At 44.1% G+C, this 14,009-nt stretch overlaps 1 protein-coding gene across 10 annotated transcripts in view; it reads right to left on the bottom strand.

Moving 5' to 3' along the window:
* Positions 1-253: 253 nt before the first annotated feature.
* dab1a (DAB adaptor protein 1a) overlaps positions 254-14,009 on the bottom strand; it is a 231,229-nt gene continuing 217,473 nt past the window's right edge. For 7 of the 10 annotated variants that reach the window (XM_076879912.1, XM_012920760.3, XM_076879915.1 and 4 more), the window contains 8 exons: positions 11,075-11,221; positions 9,296-9,358; positions 9,081-9,177; positions 7,819-8,225; positions 6,997-7,192; positions 6,746-6,894; positions 5,252-5,348; positions 254-2,253 (listed from right to left, as the gene is read on the bottom strand). In XM_076879912.1, the coding sequence (XP_076736027.1) occupies positions 5,268-5,348; positions 6,746-6,894; positions 6,997-7,192; positions 7,819-8,225; positions 9,081-9,177; positions 9,296-9,358; positions 11,075-11,221 (1,140 nt within the window). In that variant the 3' untranslated portion in view covers positions 254-2,253; positions 5,252-5,267. The remainder of the gene's footprint in view (positions 2,254-5,251; positions 5,349-6,745; positions 6,895-6,996; positions 7,193-7,818; positions 8,226-9,080; positions 9,178-9,295; positions 9,359-11,074; positions 11,222-14,009) is intronic. The other 3 variants (XM_076879916.1, XM_076879918.1, XM_076879913.1) reach the window with 2 other exon arrangements.

The following is a 14,009-nucleotide window of genomic DNA, read 5'->3' as shown; positions in this document are numbered from 1 at the left end:
GAAACAGAACAAGAGTAGGAAGGTTAGAGTGCTTGTTTTGCGGTTGCTTGCTAATAAAGCTTATGACAGCTTGCAATAGAGTGTAGCAGAATGTGACAGCTCATTAAAGCAGTGTTAAATTATTGCAAAATGCTGTGGCACTTGATGGTGGAGGTGGTGTGTGTGTGTGGGGGGGGGTCACCTCTGCTAGGCACACACCATTAGGCTCACTCTTTCTTGCTCGCACACAAAAGCAGAGGCATAAACACACGTATTAGTCATTTGGGATGTGTTTATTTGTAACAGTAATACATGGTGGAATACGTAAATCAAGATAGAACCAAAAAAATCATCTAAAAACCCACTGTAGAATGTCATATTCATAAAGATAAAAATAATGTGTCAATTTACATTAAGAAACTGTTAGCTGAGGTAAAGTTAAAATAGGTCTAGAAATGTTATGTACTCAAACAGCAACGTTTCCCTTTTTATTCAACGTCTTTGCTCATCATCTAGTTCTCAAAGTTTTAAAGTTAATCAGCTTCATAGTCCAAAAGAGTTCTCGAATGATATGGGGACTCTGGCCATAAAATAGGGAGTCATTGGCATCACAGTTGATGTAGTTGTAGCAGAGGATGCTGCAGTCCACACTCAGACAGCAGCAGTTTGGCACCTGACCAACAGACAGACAGATGGGCCTCTGCCCATCGCTGTTATCTTTGAGACTAGTCTGGGAGAATGTGATGGAGGAGAGAAGCAGTCTGGGCTACAGTGAGTGAGTGAGACCCTGACTGTTGCCTGCAACATAAAAATGATAGTCTTGTGATACAAAAGCTCAGGACCGCGATATAGTGTTTTTGGGTGGGAACTCAAGAAGACACAGCAGGGCACGGTGCAGGCTTTAGGGCTGGAACCAGAGTAATTAATGGTTCACAACATCTATGCACAAAAGAGGGGGGGTGAGGCGAATGAAACAGACAACAGGAAAAAGAAAACATATGTTGGTATTGCTTGGGTTAACGTCAAGAGTTGCATAACTGAAGCCTTCCTATTTTATGGCACAGAAGTCCAGTGGACAAAATGGTTGTTATCATTATTTACAAAATGAGTTTGGCAAACCAACGATCAGATGCCTTAAAGCCATGTTGACTCTATATCTCCTATAGAGCTGACCCCAGCGGCTTGATTGACTTATAAAATAAAAATTCAAATTTTTCAATTTCTTCTTCTTTTTTAATCAGTATTGTACAAAAGCTATAGAGAATGAACAGTTCAATCACAGAATCTGTTTAACTTGCAGCACTTCCCTCTCAGTGTCTTTTCTTCAGCATGTCTGGTCCTCTGGCCTCTGTATGAGTCTGTCTGCGAGGAGAGACGTTTGGCAAATTACTGTGTGTATGCATGTCAGAGAAGGTGGACTGTGTGTATGTGTTTGCATGTGTGAGAGTATGTAAGCTGATTCCTGTGTGCAAGATGTATGTCGTTGGTGTGTGAGTAGCTCCCAGAGAGTCTGTTTCTGCATAGTGATCCAGCAGACACTCACAAGAATGGGGTTAAACTCCCCGAACCAGCCAAGCAATCAGAAGCAGTGATCCCAGTAACGGGCCATCCCTGATAGGCCCATTAATAGTCTAGCTCCTCCTATGGGATCTCCTCACTATAGATGCAGATTCTGTCCATTAAAACAAAAGGTGATCGTTCTAATCCCGATGAGCGTGCGTGTGTGAGGGAGTGTCAGAGACGGGGAGGCACTGCATGATTCAGTCCCTTCTTGGCAGCACAGTCTCTGGCCAGACACAGGAGGCAGAGGAAAGAGAGCAAAGGAGGAGGAAGGGAACGGGGGGGCAGAGAGGGGAGGAGCAGGTTCTATCTGTAAGGCTGGGTGTGAGTCGCCACAGGGAGAAGGGAGGAGAGGAGAAGACTGCGCAGTGGAGGGAGAACTGGATCCGTCTCAGTGATTGATATCCCTTCCTGCCTGGAGTGAATGACCAAGAGGGCTCTCCCCTCTCAGGAGGAGGAAAGACTGCAGACAGGAGGAGGAGGAGGAGGACTGTGGGAGTGTGGAAGCTCCTCCTGGGAGGTTGTTAGCTGAAGGAGAAGAAGAAGGGCTTGGCCAGGCGGGGATGTGCCAGACATGCACGCACACACGCACTCACACAAACAGAGGTTAAGGGTTCTCCTCCTGTTCTCTCAGTGCTGGTCAGGTCTGTCTTCCTGTGTGTCTCTTTATTTCTTCCCTTTGTTAATCTGGGCATAGAGAGGGTCCTTCCTCTTCTGTCAATGAAAGAAAAAAAAATTACCACATTTTTACTTTCCTTTGTTTTTTTCAAAGGCTTGCTATATCTGTAATGTCAGTGTCTGGCCTCTGTGTTTCATCTGAGTGTTACATAATAAAAAGGGAGTGCCCGGATTTATGATTCATTCTCTCAACTGACTGAACTGCAAGTATCAGCAACCTGCAAGCCCTGACAAGTTAGCTCTAGTTTTGCAGTGGTTTGCAAGTTCCTATAACTGACATCACCACCAGGTGGCAGTAGCACACTGCATTGAAGGAGACCTTCGGTCACTTTTCCTCTTACCTCTTAGGCCGTTCGTAGGTCCATCACTCTCAAAGCCATTTGTGTGCGCGTGCCTGCATGCGTGTTTGTGTGTTGTTATCACAGTGTCCATGTAAATGCATATTTTCTCCCACCTCAAACTCCCTCCAGGACCAGCAAGAATCAGAGGTAGTGCCTTGAAAAACCAGTTATGAGTCATCATGTCTGCATTTCTCTCCAGCTGAGCTGGAAGACAACAGTGGATGATGGAACAACCTGCAGTCAAAGCACCAACCCTGCTGCAGTCACTCACAATGGGGTGGTTATTATTGTACACATAATTATAGCCAGCCACTCAATCTGCCATGTAGACAACTTGATTGGAGGCTACTGACTTTCCTATTATATTCTGGGAGACTTCTCCAGAGCAGAAAACTCATTTAGAGTTTGGGGCTGCCCACAGCTCCCCTATTAGAAGAAGGTTTAGTTGAGCAAACTGCTCGTAGTTAGGTGTGTCTCTGTCACAGTATGACTCAACGTTGGGCTGTTCTGTTTTGGAGGCTCAGCTAGATAAAAAGAAGTCATTAAAATATGTTAAACTGGGTTCTGGAAAACCATTATGTTTTTCTTTTTTTTGAATATGCTGTTTGACATTTTATAGATAAGCAACGAATGATTGAACCTCTCACTTCTACTTGTGCTTAAACTTACATAATGCACAATCTGCAACAGCTTTCATCTAAAAAAAAGAATACTTGGGTTGATGCTGGGAGGGCTGCTTTAGTTAAGGCTTTGGTCTTTGGCATACAAAGCTGTAACTGCAGGGCTGGCCAAGGCCAGACAGTCAGCAGAAAGTAGCTGCCAGCAGCCCCGAGAAAGGTGACAAAGAGGCTGAGACAAGCAGTGACAGCAAGCACACACTGCTCAGCCAATGCACCAGAGCCACAGCCCAGCGGTGTCACCCTGCATCATCTAACAGGCACTGCCATCTGAGGCGGCTTCAGCTCCTTCATCCCCAGCCGAGAGAGCGAGTACAAGTCCTCGGTGGAGGTATGAGTGATTTGCTGGCGTGGCAGCAGCCTCAAGGCCAGAATATCCGGCCTGGCTGGTACATGTGTGGACATTTATGTGCATGCGTGTGGTAGGCCCTCGGCAGGGGGAGCAATGTGAGATTGGTCAGTGAACCGTGGAAGCAGGCCATTTCATGGCTGAGACTCGGGAGCGTTCACTGGACATGATGAAATCACCCCAGAAAAAACACTTACACTCCCACTAGCCTGAACACATGTCTGTCGGAGACACGCAGTGGGAGGGGGAGGACAGGACAGGCGGTCATGGCCAGCAGCAACACACTCACACAAGCACACGCATATTTTTGGCTCCAATATGAGCACAGGTGGTGACAGTATCGATCACAGGTGTGCTTGTCCAGGGAATAGCCGGGACTACTGCACAGGTGTGTGTGTTTGGGAAGATGTCTAAAGCCGATGTGATTGAGCAAGTAAACACCATATGGGAACAGCGTAATTGGACCAGGACCAAAGCAGTCCACCTACTACAGAGGACAGACTAGAAGCTTCTGGCCATAGCTGCTAGATCATAACCAGATTTCCTGCTCAGTATTCTAAAATTCGTTCTCGTACTTAAGTGCCACATCCACCTGCTGCCATGCAGCTTTCATAGCGTCTGAATGAGGAGCAAGGCCAACAGGGGAGGGAAGCTGCTTTGCCCCCCCCCCTCCTCTCCCGGAGTGGGGAAGGACTTGAAGGCTCCTTGGGTTTTAATTAATGCCAATTATATCGGGGCAGTCATTAATCTTGGCGCTCCAGTATTAGCTGATGAAAACAAAACCATCACATTTTTTTCTGGTGTGAGTGCCAGCAGCTATCATTAAGGAGCCACAGTCGGGAATTGTGTGGGAGAGGACACCGGGTAGGGAGGCAGGGATCAAAATGGCTCTTTTTCTTGGAGTGTGTGTGTGTGTTTGTGTGTCATTGAATAGGCAAACCGCATATTGACATGCTTCTCATAGAACGTTCAAGCTTATGAAAGTTGTGAATTTCACTGTAGAACAAAGTGCAAAAAGTGTGAAAACATGCCCGTCATCAGTGACTGCCTGTCTATATCGCTCAACGGTTAACATTGGTGCCTGGTGCTTAAGTGACATTGCACACTGTATATAATGCATAAAATGTGAGCATACATCCTGATCAAATTAAGCCAAACAACTGAGATCAGCATATTGCACACAAATCCCAAAAGACATCCTGCTTACTGAAGTGCACAGTTTCTGATTGGCTGTCACACGCTATTGAATTTCCAAGTGAGACGTGTGCTATTTAGAGAACTGAGCGTGATTTAGGTGCACATCAGAATGACAGAACACAATGAGAGCACTATGGCCAAAGTGATGTTGCGCGATGAACTTGTCACACACTGTTTCCAATAAGTCACACATGCACAACACCTTCATCATCAACAGATACTTACAAAACAAAAAATTCCCACACATGATAAAGCATTAAAACCAAACCACACGTGTGCCATCCTTTGAACTTGTGTTAACGAGGCAATGAAAACAGGTAAAACAGTGAAAATGTAACCACTGATGCAAAAAAAAAAAACAGAAAGATGCAACACACTTATGTAAGGGAGGTGCAACAGTAAATGAGAAGAAGAGATACATGCAGAGAGTTGAAGGAGTTAAGAGGGGAAGGAGAGGTATTGATACCTACCTTGCCCTGCTGCTATCTAGCTCCCAGCCTCTGGACTGGCCTGATCTGGGCTGGGCTCTGCTGTCTCGCTGGGGCAGGGCGACCCAGAACCACATGCCTAAAGAGTGGAAGACGGAAAGGAAGGAAGAGGAAAGGGTGGAAAGGAAGGTCCATGGAAGAGTATAAGAAGGAAATAAAGGGAAAACAGACAGAGAAGAATAAATCTGAAGGACAGAACGCTTGATTGATAAACTACAAGAACAGAGCAAACAGGAAGCAAAGAGTAAAGCTGTTAATGCTCTGAAGGAGGAACACAGACACTTAGAGTAGAAAACCACAGCCCATCGCAGCTTTTCCTTTTATAGAAACTTCTTTGCAAATACACACAAACAGTAAACATGCACTCATTTACAGTGGTGTGTTATGAAAACCTTTGTGGAGTTACTTCTATTGATCCACTGCTTTTTTCCCTAAAATACTTCTGCTTTTTGCACCTCAACCCACAACAGGGTGGGAGGTTGTTTTTCTGCGTTTGCTCCATCTTTCCAGTCCTCTCGCTTTTTTTTTTTTTTGTAACCTTTTCGCCGCACTCACTCAGTGCCGCCACCAATGCACATGTCTTTGGGTTGGTCAAAGCTTCTGTGTGTTATTCAGGGCTGGTGACATTTTCAGCAGTGTGAAAGTCCTCTATTTTTTCAATAATAGCTGGATTGGAGGCATAAAACTAATGTTTCACGCCTGGGGAGTGAAGGACGAGAGGGAGGAGAGAAGCAAGCTTGAAAGAAACAAAAAAAAGAGTAATTGGAAGACAGGAAGAAAATGGCAGGGAAAGAACTAGAAAAGTCTTGCTTCTTAGAAGGTCACAGATTCTACAAGGACTTTGGTCAAAGGCACTCCCTAAGAATCTGACGTTCTATCCTTCTTTCCCCCATTTTCTTTCGTTTTATCTTTCTATTTTCTCTCCATCTTCTCACTCCTCCTTAATTTCACCCATTTTTCTGCCCCAGATTAAGGTGCTACAGGTAAAATAAATATTAATTGCCCCTGGAAGAAGAATTGGGGCACTACGCTTCCTATATCTCACCACAGATGAGTCTGTCCACATAGAAGTAGTGATGTATGGATGCTACCTTGCTGGTATTAATAACAGCTTAATGATGTCTCTGACAATTTCACCAGCTAATTTAACGCTGTGTTGACCATGCACACACTCAACCCAATACTCATGCATGCTACTGCTCATTTTTCCACAGTAACCCACACTGGACGTGCACATTTTCATATGCATTGACACAAACACCAACACACACTCTCACACTAAAGGACACAACAGCGTCGGCCCCCTAATCAGCGAGAGTGATTACCTGGCCCGCCAACACGGCTACAAAGGCTATTTATCAGCAGATCTCAACAAGCTGTGCAGGTTATAGCAGCATAAGAAGTGACTTATTAAAAAGGCGCACACACTTGGCTTACTCCAAAAATTTCTCACACACCAAACCACACCACACTTACAGCATCTTCCTCTCCACTGCGACTGGGACTGCCCTCTGCCTCGCCAAATGAGTCGTCGGTGGGGGGGTCTGTGGCGTCGGTGGGGGGGTCACTGACGTGAGAGGCTGAGGATTTTGAGGGAGAGCTCTGCCTGGGAGCTGGGGTGGGTGCTGCAGAGGAGGACAGAACAATTAAGGCGTAACTACACGCTGGATGGTGATAAGAGAAAAAGCGTGTTACACAGCACAGACAGACACGGAGAGAGCGCTCACGGGAGTTGGTGGATGGTGTTGTGGAGGTGACTGGTGTCAGATTCATCTGAGAAATGTCAAAGTCATCACAGTCATCTGTGTCCTGGGCAGTGCCCACACGGCTGAAGTAAGTGCTGAACGCCTCTGAGGTTCCTGTTAAACTGGGCTGATCAGCCTTCTTCGAAGGCATGGCCGGAGGCTTCGCCAGCTGAAAATCCTAAAGGAAGACAGAGACTGGTCAGCAAGGTTAACATTGAAAGTGTGGACAATCAATTAGTGACCTTTGTTTCAGGTTACTGTACAAATCACTGCCTGTTTTGCAGCCTTTTTATTGATGAAAACACCACCAGATTGGGGAAATATGTTCTCTCATAGATGAGATTTTACAAGTGAAAAATTCTGATATGAATATGTATGTATTTACACTACAGATTAGTTGAATCCGAAAAAATGTGCATTTTTGATGTGTTTGTATGTGGCCTAACTATGTGAACCAAAATGTATTTCCAAAAATGTCATTTTTTGGAAGCCTTTAAAGGGTTAAATGAGGCTAATTTGCTCAACATAGCTAAAATGATCAAATACAACCCAAATATGTATGACTGTCCATTTGTACTTACATGTCCCACTTTTATGACTCTTTGCACCCTAAGGCTTGTTTCAGACTTACCCAAGCAATTAAAAACTGGTCCCAGACATAGTGCAACTCTAAAAAAATACTTAAATTAGAAAATTAACTGTGATAAATTATTCAAGGAGCAAAAACTAATATTTAGTTTTTATTTTGAATGGGACTATGAAGACTATTTGTAAAAATCGTCTCTGTATTCATCAGTTCCCCACCTTGAACATCTCCTTTCCCATCTTCTTTCCTCTCTCCCCATGCTGTGGACTCGAAGATGCTGAAGGGGAAGGAGCTGAAGCGCTGGCTCCAGTGCTCGAATGGCTCTCGCCGGCTGGAGTCACAGTCGTGACGGGGGTGAGAGTCTGGAACATGGCGGCGGGCAGGGTGCCCACAGGCTGGGCTGGGAGGTAGGCTGTGGGGGGGAAGGCTCCTGCTGCCATGGCTGCCCACTGCTGCTGGGTGGCAGGGAAGATGTTGGCCTGGCCCCAGATGAGAGGCTGGCCACCTGGCAGCACCTGGGCTACCGGGCCTAGAGGAGATTGGACCCCGAAGGCCAGCGGAGTCTGGGCAGCAAAAGCCTGCTGGGACCAGTGGCCAGGAGGTACTGCTCCCATCGTCACATAACCTGGTTGTGAGTGGATTGAGATAAGTTATTTCATTTTTTTCTGCGCCATTTTAAAAGAGTAAGAAAAGAAGACAAAAGAGAAAGTGATTCGAATATCCACAGTGCATAGCCTGCTTTTCCACACACAAACCTGCACATGCATCACCAGAGAGTGCTGCCCTACTTTTGCCCGCAGCTAATGCAGTGTCTCTTAATGGTCATGGTGAACTATTATAATTACCTCCAGAATGAGGCAGAGTCATTATGAAAAGGTAGAACTCAACACACTCATTAAAATCACTCAGATTCATCAGTAAAAGCTGTTTCGTATTTCACACTCACTAGTCTCCTGGTTCTAGTCTCTGCTTGCTAACTACAGTGGAGAAAGTTGACATTTAACCTTGGCTGCTCTGACACATGCACAGAGAACGGAAAAGAGGAGGCAAGCAGAGGTGATGAGGGGAGTGAATAAAGAGATGCAAAACCTTTATACCAATTTCTAAATACACAGTAGCTCTGTGCACAAAGAAGTCTTCACTACAATCATCGCGGCATGTTTTATTACTTTCCCCCGTCTGACGCAGTTGGCTCAGCCACAAGTAAATCAGCAGCATCTGAGGCCGCGGGATAATAATGCTTTTCATATTCAACACACAACCAATGCCACCTTTTCTCCTCTTTCTCTCGTCTACGTTTCGCTTCTACTCCATTGCTCTATATTTATTTCAGCACAACCCCTTTTCTTCTCTTCTTCAGATGCCCCCTGCATCTGAATCTTCTTAGTCTCCAGTTTGCCTTCATGTCTCTCCTGCTGAGCTTGTTACCCACTGGCTTTTAGAAGCCTTGTATTTAAGCAGAACGTAAACAAGGTCTTACCTGAGGGCACAGACGCAGGATTGAAGGGAGCAAACAGTTCCGTGGGAGGCTGCAAGCCCTGTGAGGGGTCCAGGGTGTTGGCTGGAGAGGCGGGAGTCTGTGCAGGTTGTGGTTGGAGGTCAGGCGGACAACGAAAAGGAGACAACTCAGTGGAGATGCCGGTATTATTTCAAAAGATGTAAATCACAGACTGTGTATGTATAACGGCTACTCACAGATGGAGAGGTGATGTCAGGAGGCGTAGACATGTCTCCAAAAATTTCTAATTGGTTGATATTCTGAGAATTAGAGAAAGCGCATAATAGCAGTCAGGCACAATCGCGGGAATATTAGACTACATGCAATTTCTGAATCGCTCTACATTCCAGTGCAACGTGCATCATACACCGCATGCGACGCGACATTAGCTCGGTATGTTAGAGCTACCTACCTGAGGACTTTGGCAGCAACAGAAGAGGTAAAAGAGGGGTGTGGAGAGATGGGATAATGAGATGAAATGATTGATTATGATGGCATACCTACCAGGAGTTATCACAATCTTTGTCATCTGCTTCAGATAAAGATTCTTTCCATCAGTGGATCTAAAAGCAGACTACCACACCCTTTAATATCATTATTGTAGCAGCGTCGTCTTTTGGACAAGTCATTAATGTTTCCTTCTTGTGGAAGATATGTGGTATGTCCCAGAGGGAATAACTATCGGAGACAGCAGCCTTTGTATTCAATCCGGATTGGTTCTGTACCACTCTGTTTCCTTTCACAGTTTCACATGATCCTTCACTTTAGTATCTGCCTCTTTTTTTGCACATTATTAATATCTTTAGGCTGGTGGCAAGTGAAGGATAGTCTATTTTTAGTTGATAAAGGAATTTAAGCCTTGAACACATGGTCAGAGATTAGCATAAATCATGGATGCAGATAAATTCTTTAGAGATAATGAATGTTCTTAGAATATCTTCCCTTTTGTTCACTCTCCTGGGTCACGCATAGACCACAAAGTTCTTTTTACACGTATCAGAAAATGGATCTGTGAGCATGGTGTTTTACATTATTAGTCTAGAAGGCTTTTTTTTTTACTAAGAGGGATAGGAAGTTGTAATATATACTACGGCTGCAGCAGAGTTTAGCAAAGCAGACAAAATGGAATCAACAAGATAAGCCAGATATCCAAGATAGACAAAATAGTGCATTCACAGGCACTGATAAAAGGATTTCCACTCACAGAACACATTTTAAGAGTTTTTCTAACTTTACAATAAATTTCCTCTGGCATTCATCAATGAATCATTCGTCAATGACAGAGCCCGTGCTGATGTTCTTTAATGTGAAACCACATGCACGGGGAAAATGTACTGCAGAGAGTGTTCAAACAGCACAGGAAGTTGAATATTTATAGACCTTCTGTCCAGTTTCCATTCGCTCAATATTCTTTACGTGTGCGGCGGCGGGTTGGTGAGGTCAGGTTGCTGTGATTATCATAGTGTTATGAATGCTTTATTAATGTGCTCGGAGCCGCGATGACCGCTGCTGTCGGCTAACCCTGCTGACCCCCACACCAGTTCTCTGACAGACACTATGACCTTTACGTCTACTCCGCCCTTAAAGGACCTCCGCTCTGAGCTAAGTGAGAGTTTTTCTCTCTATTCCATTGGCTTGTCCTCTTTCACACATGGACACCACGGCGGCATGAATGCATGGGTGCACCCATGCGGCTCTTGACTTTACTCCTGCCTGAACCTGGTTACTATGGCAACAACAAGGTTGCATGTTTTATTCATAAATGACAGAGGTTAAGAGTTGGGGTCACTTATGAGTACAGAAGAACAGAGTTGGAGGTACAGACGAGGATGCGAACACCAAAGATCATCTGAGGACGTGATTAAAGAGTAGTTCACGGCAACTAACGCTCAGGACAGTATGTTCCCTGTTTAGAGCTTTGAACATTGCATTAGTTTGAACTACAAAGTGCATGTTAGTATACTGTAACAACTTACCTGAGTCACCATATCCAGGTCTAAGTCTATCATATGTGACTGCGACTGCTGCTGCTGTTCGGTTTGTTCTTGGTGAAGGGGTTGTTCATGAGAATGATGATGTTGATGATGGTGATGGTGGTGGTGGGGTTTTCTTTTATGTCCATTCTGCAATCACAACCCCAGAGTTAGATGGCAGGTGGGATGAAAATGTTCTCGCACACAAACATGTTAGTTATCTTTCATACACGCTGAGAGAAAGAGGAGGACAGAGGGAGGTGGAATGAGTCTCTTTAAAGAGAGGAACATGATGGATTGCAGGTGTTCTAGTGATGCACACACACACGCACGCACGGACGCGCACACACACACACACACGCAGTCACAGAACAGTGTTCTTCTTGTCTGACTTAGACCAAGTGAAGATTTAAAGAGGTTTAAAGATCATCCCTACCTTTTGTCTAAACTACAGCACTGAGCTGGGGTTTAAACCCTATTTGTATTTCTGTAAAGCCTGCTCCCATGCGTCAGGAACCACAGTGTGAGACTGACAAGCAGGCAGACATAGAAAACAGAGCTGGTTTAACTAACATGCTTCATGTGAGAGCACAGTGAGGGAGTACATAATTGGAAAAAGCCCATTTGCCATTAAAAACCTATAGCCGGGGAAAATAAGACATGTGAAAGGGTCATACCAACACACTACTCCCATGTATTTTGCACTCCAATCTGATTGCACAAAACAACTACATTTTGTAGGCTACAGCACAGTGATGGGCTTTGCGGTTCCTTTCACCAACACTGGCACTAAAAAATGACGTCAGATTGGTCTGGCAGAGCTATAGTATTCACTGAATGACAGCAATCGTGAATGTATTATTTTCGTTGCAGGAAAGCATGAGATATGGCCAGCAATAGTTGACAGTGAAAAGAACAATAACAGATTGCTCAATACTAACCATATTAATTTTTATTAAAAATCTAAATTTTAATCCATCTGATGTTTTTTGGATGGGTGGAGCATATTTTAAATCATGCAGGATCTGCTGTGTTCATCACTTAAAGCTCCACTCTGCTGCTGCCTATTTCTCTCCATCTTTCTTCCTTCACTTTCCCAGTCTGACCACCCTCTCTCTCTTTTGCCCTGCCAATTATCCCTCTGCGCCCATTATACACTCTCGCCATCTCTTTGCCTGGCCCTTTATCTTTATCAGTACTGCCGCCACCTATCAATTAGCCGTCTCTAGGGAAACAGTAATTACCTGTGCACATGTGTTCTGCATACAATTAACGCATCCCCTTTAATTAACACCACCTTGCTGATCCCCTGCCGTGTGACTGATCACATTGGCACGCACCAAAAAAAAACCCCTGCTGACCTGCCACACGCAAAGCCACACACACACACAACGAAACTCATAACACAACCGGACACACAATGGATAACAATAACTAATTTTTAGAGCTCTTTTTCTCCCTTTCTGTCTCACAGGCCACCACACACACAAACACACACAATGTAATTTATAGAGCCCGACCAATATGTATGCCAGTATCAGTTGTTTGGTGATATATAAATAAAGAAGGCAGAGAAGAAACGCCCATCAACCGTGTTATGAGTGTTGCCATTGGATAGTTTTTCCATCATCTTCCCTGTTGGGAATACTTGTTCCAAATGCCACAAAATCAACAACAAGCTAAATATTTGTGATGATGTCACTGATCATGCTACTGAAGCCAATGCATGAGTGCCAATATCTGCAGTTCTGCAACTTTCAAATTCAGGTTGATACCAAAGTGAGTCAATCTCCTTAAAGTCCAGTGTTAAAATACCCAGTTTTAACACTGGAATAAACACATTCACAGCCTTCTACTTCAGGTTTCTATCACTCATTTCCCCCTTCATAATAACTGCAATTACCTAACAAAAAATATGCCTTTCTGTGTGCTTAACATACAAACAGCACAAAGTCTGCACTTCAGTTTTATTAACGGCAATCTTGTGTTTTACTAATAAGTCACCAAGTAATCACTTGTCCATCTTTTATAAGCAGTCTACAGTCATATTCTATTAAGGTAGTACAGTGTTTGAGTTGGCCATGATGTGTGGTGGAAATACACTGACCTCTGCATGTGAACTCTAAGGTGTTGAGGGCTGCTGTTGATTCAACAGACTCGCTCAGGTCCCAGAGGGTCAAGGGCTCAGTAGATTGGAATCGCTTTATGTGTGCGTGTGTGTGTTTTATTGATTTGCCATCATTTAAGACGGTGACAGATTAAACAAGAGAAGAGACTGCTTTAGACAGGAGGTCACATTTCAGCCGATGAGATCATTTCATCTAGGTGTACTGTGTACATCGATGTCATGTTGCACTGTTGTCTACTGTCAGTCCCTCTGAGAGGACGGTGAATTTCTATTGTCAATAAAATAAATATTGAATCCACTACAAATAACAAACCTGCTGCTGTGTCTGGTCACTCAGCTACCAACATTTCTGCCATAGACAGCAGAATAAGAAGATTACATCCTAATGTCTATGTTTACACATTATTTCAACTTTATTTTAGCAACACTGAAAACCAAGTTGTCACTTCATATAACCATAAAATTTCCCTTAAATTCCTTTCACCATAATAACTCCATATTTACCAAACTGGATCTGTAGATCCACAGGTAGAGCTCTTTTTGTGATTCCACGTACCCATCTGAAAACTAATGAGAGCTGTAAACTCCAAACCTGTGGAACAGCTTACTTCTCTCAATTTGCACCCTTAACTCTGTGGTATCCTTTAAAAAAATCATATTCAGACAGGGTCATGTTTTTGTGTGTGTTACTTGATTCAGATGTGTTCATTTTGACTGTGTTTTTAACACCTTAATGTCTTAAAAGTGCTATATAAATAAACCTTACTTGGACATCAGGAGCGTGCATATATTTACAATATGATAAGATGG

This window comes from Maylandia zebra, linkage group LG23, assembly GCF_041146795.1.
Source record: "Maylandia zebra isolate NMK-2024a linkage group LG23, Mzebra_GT3a, whole genome shotgun sequence".
Taxonomy (NCBI): Eukaryota; Metazoa; Chordata; class Actinopteri; order Cichliformes; family Cichlidae; genus Maylandia; species Maylandia zebra.
The sequence above is the reverse complement of the archived record's forward strand: the minus strand, read 5'-3'. Positions and strand labels throughout refer to the sequence as shown.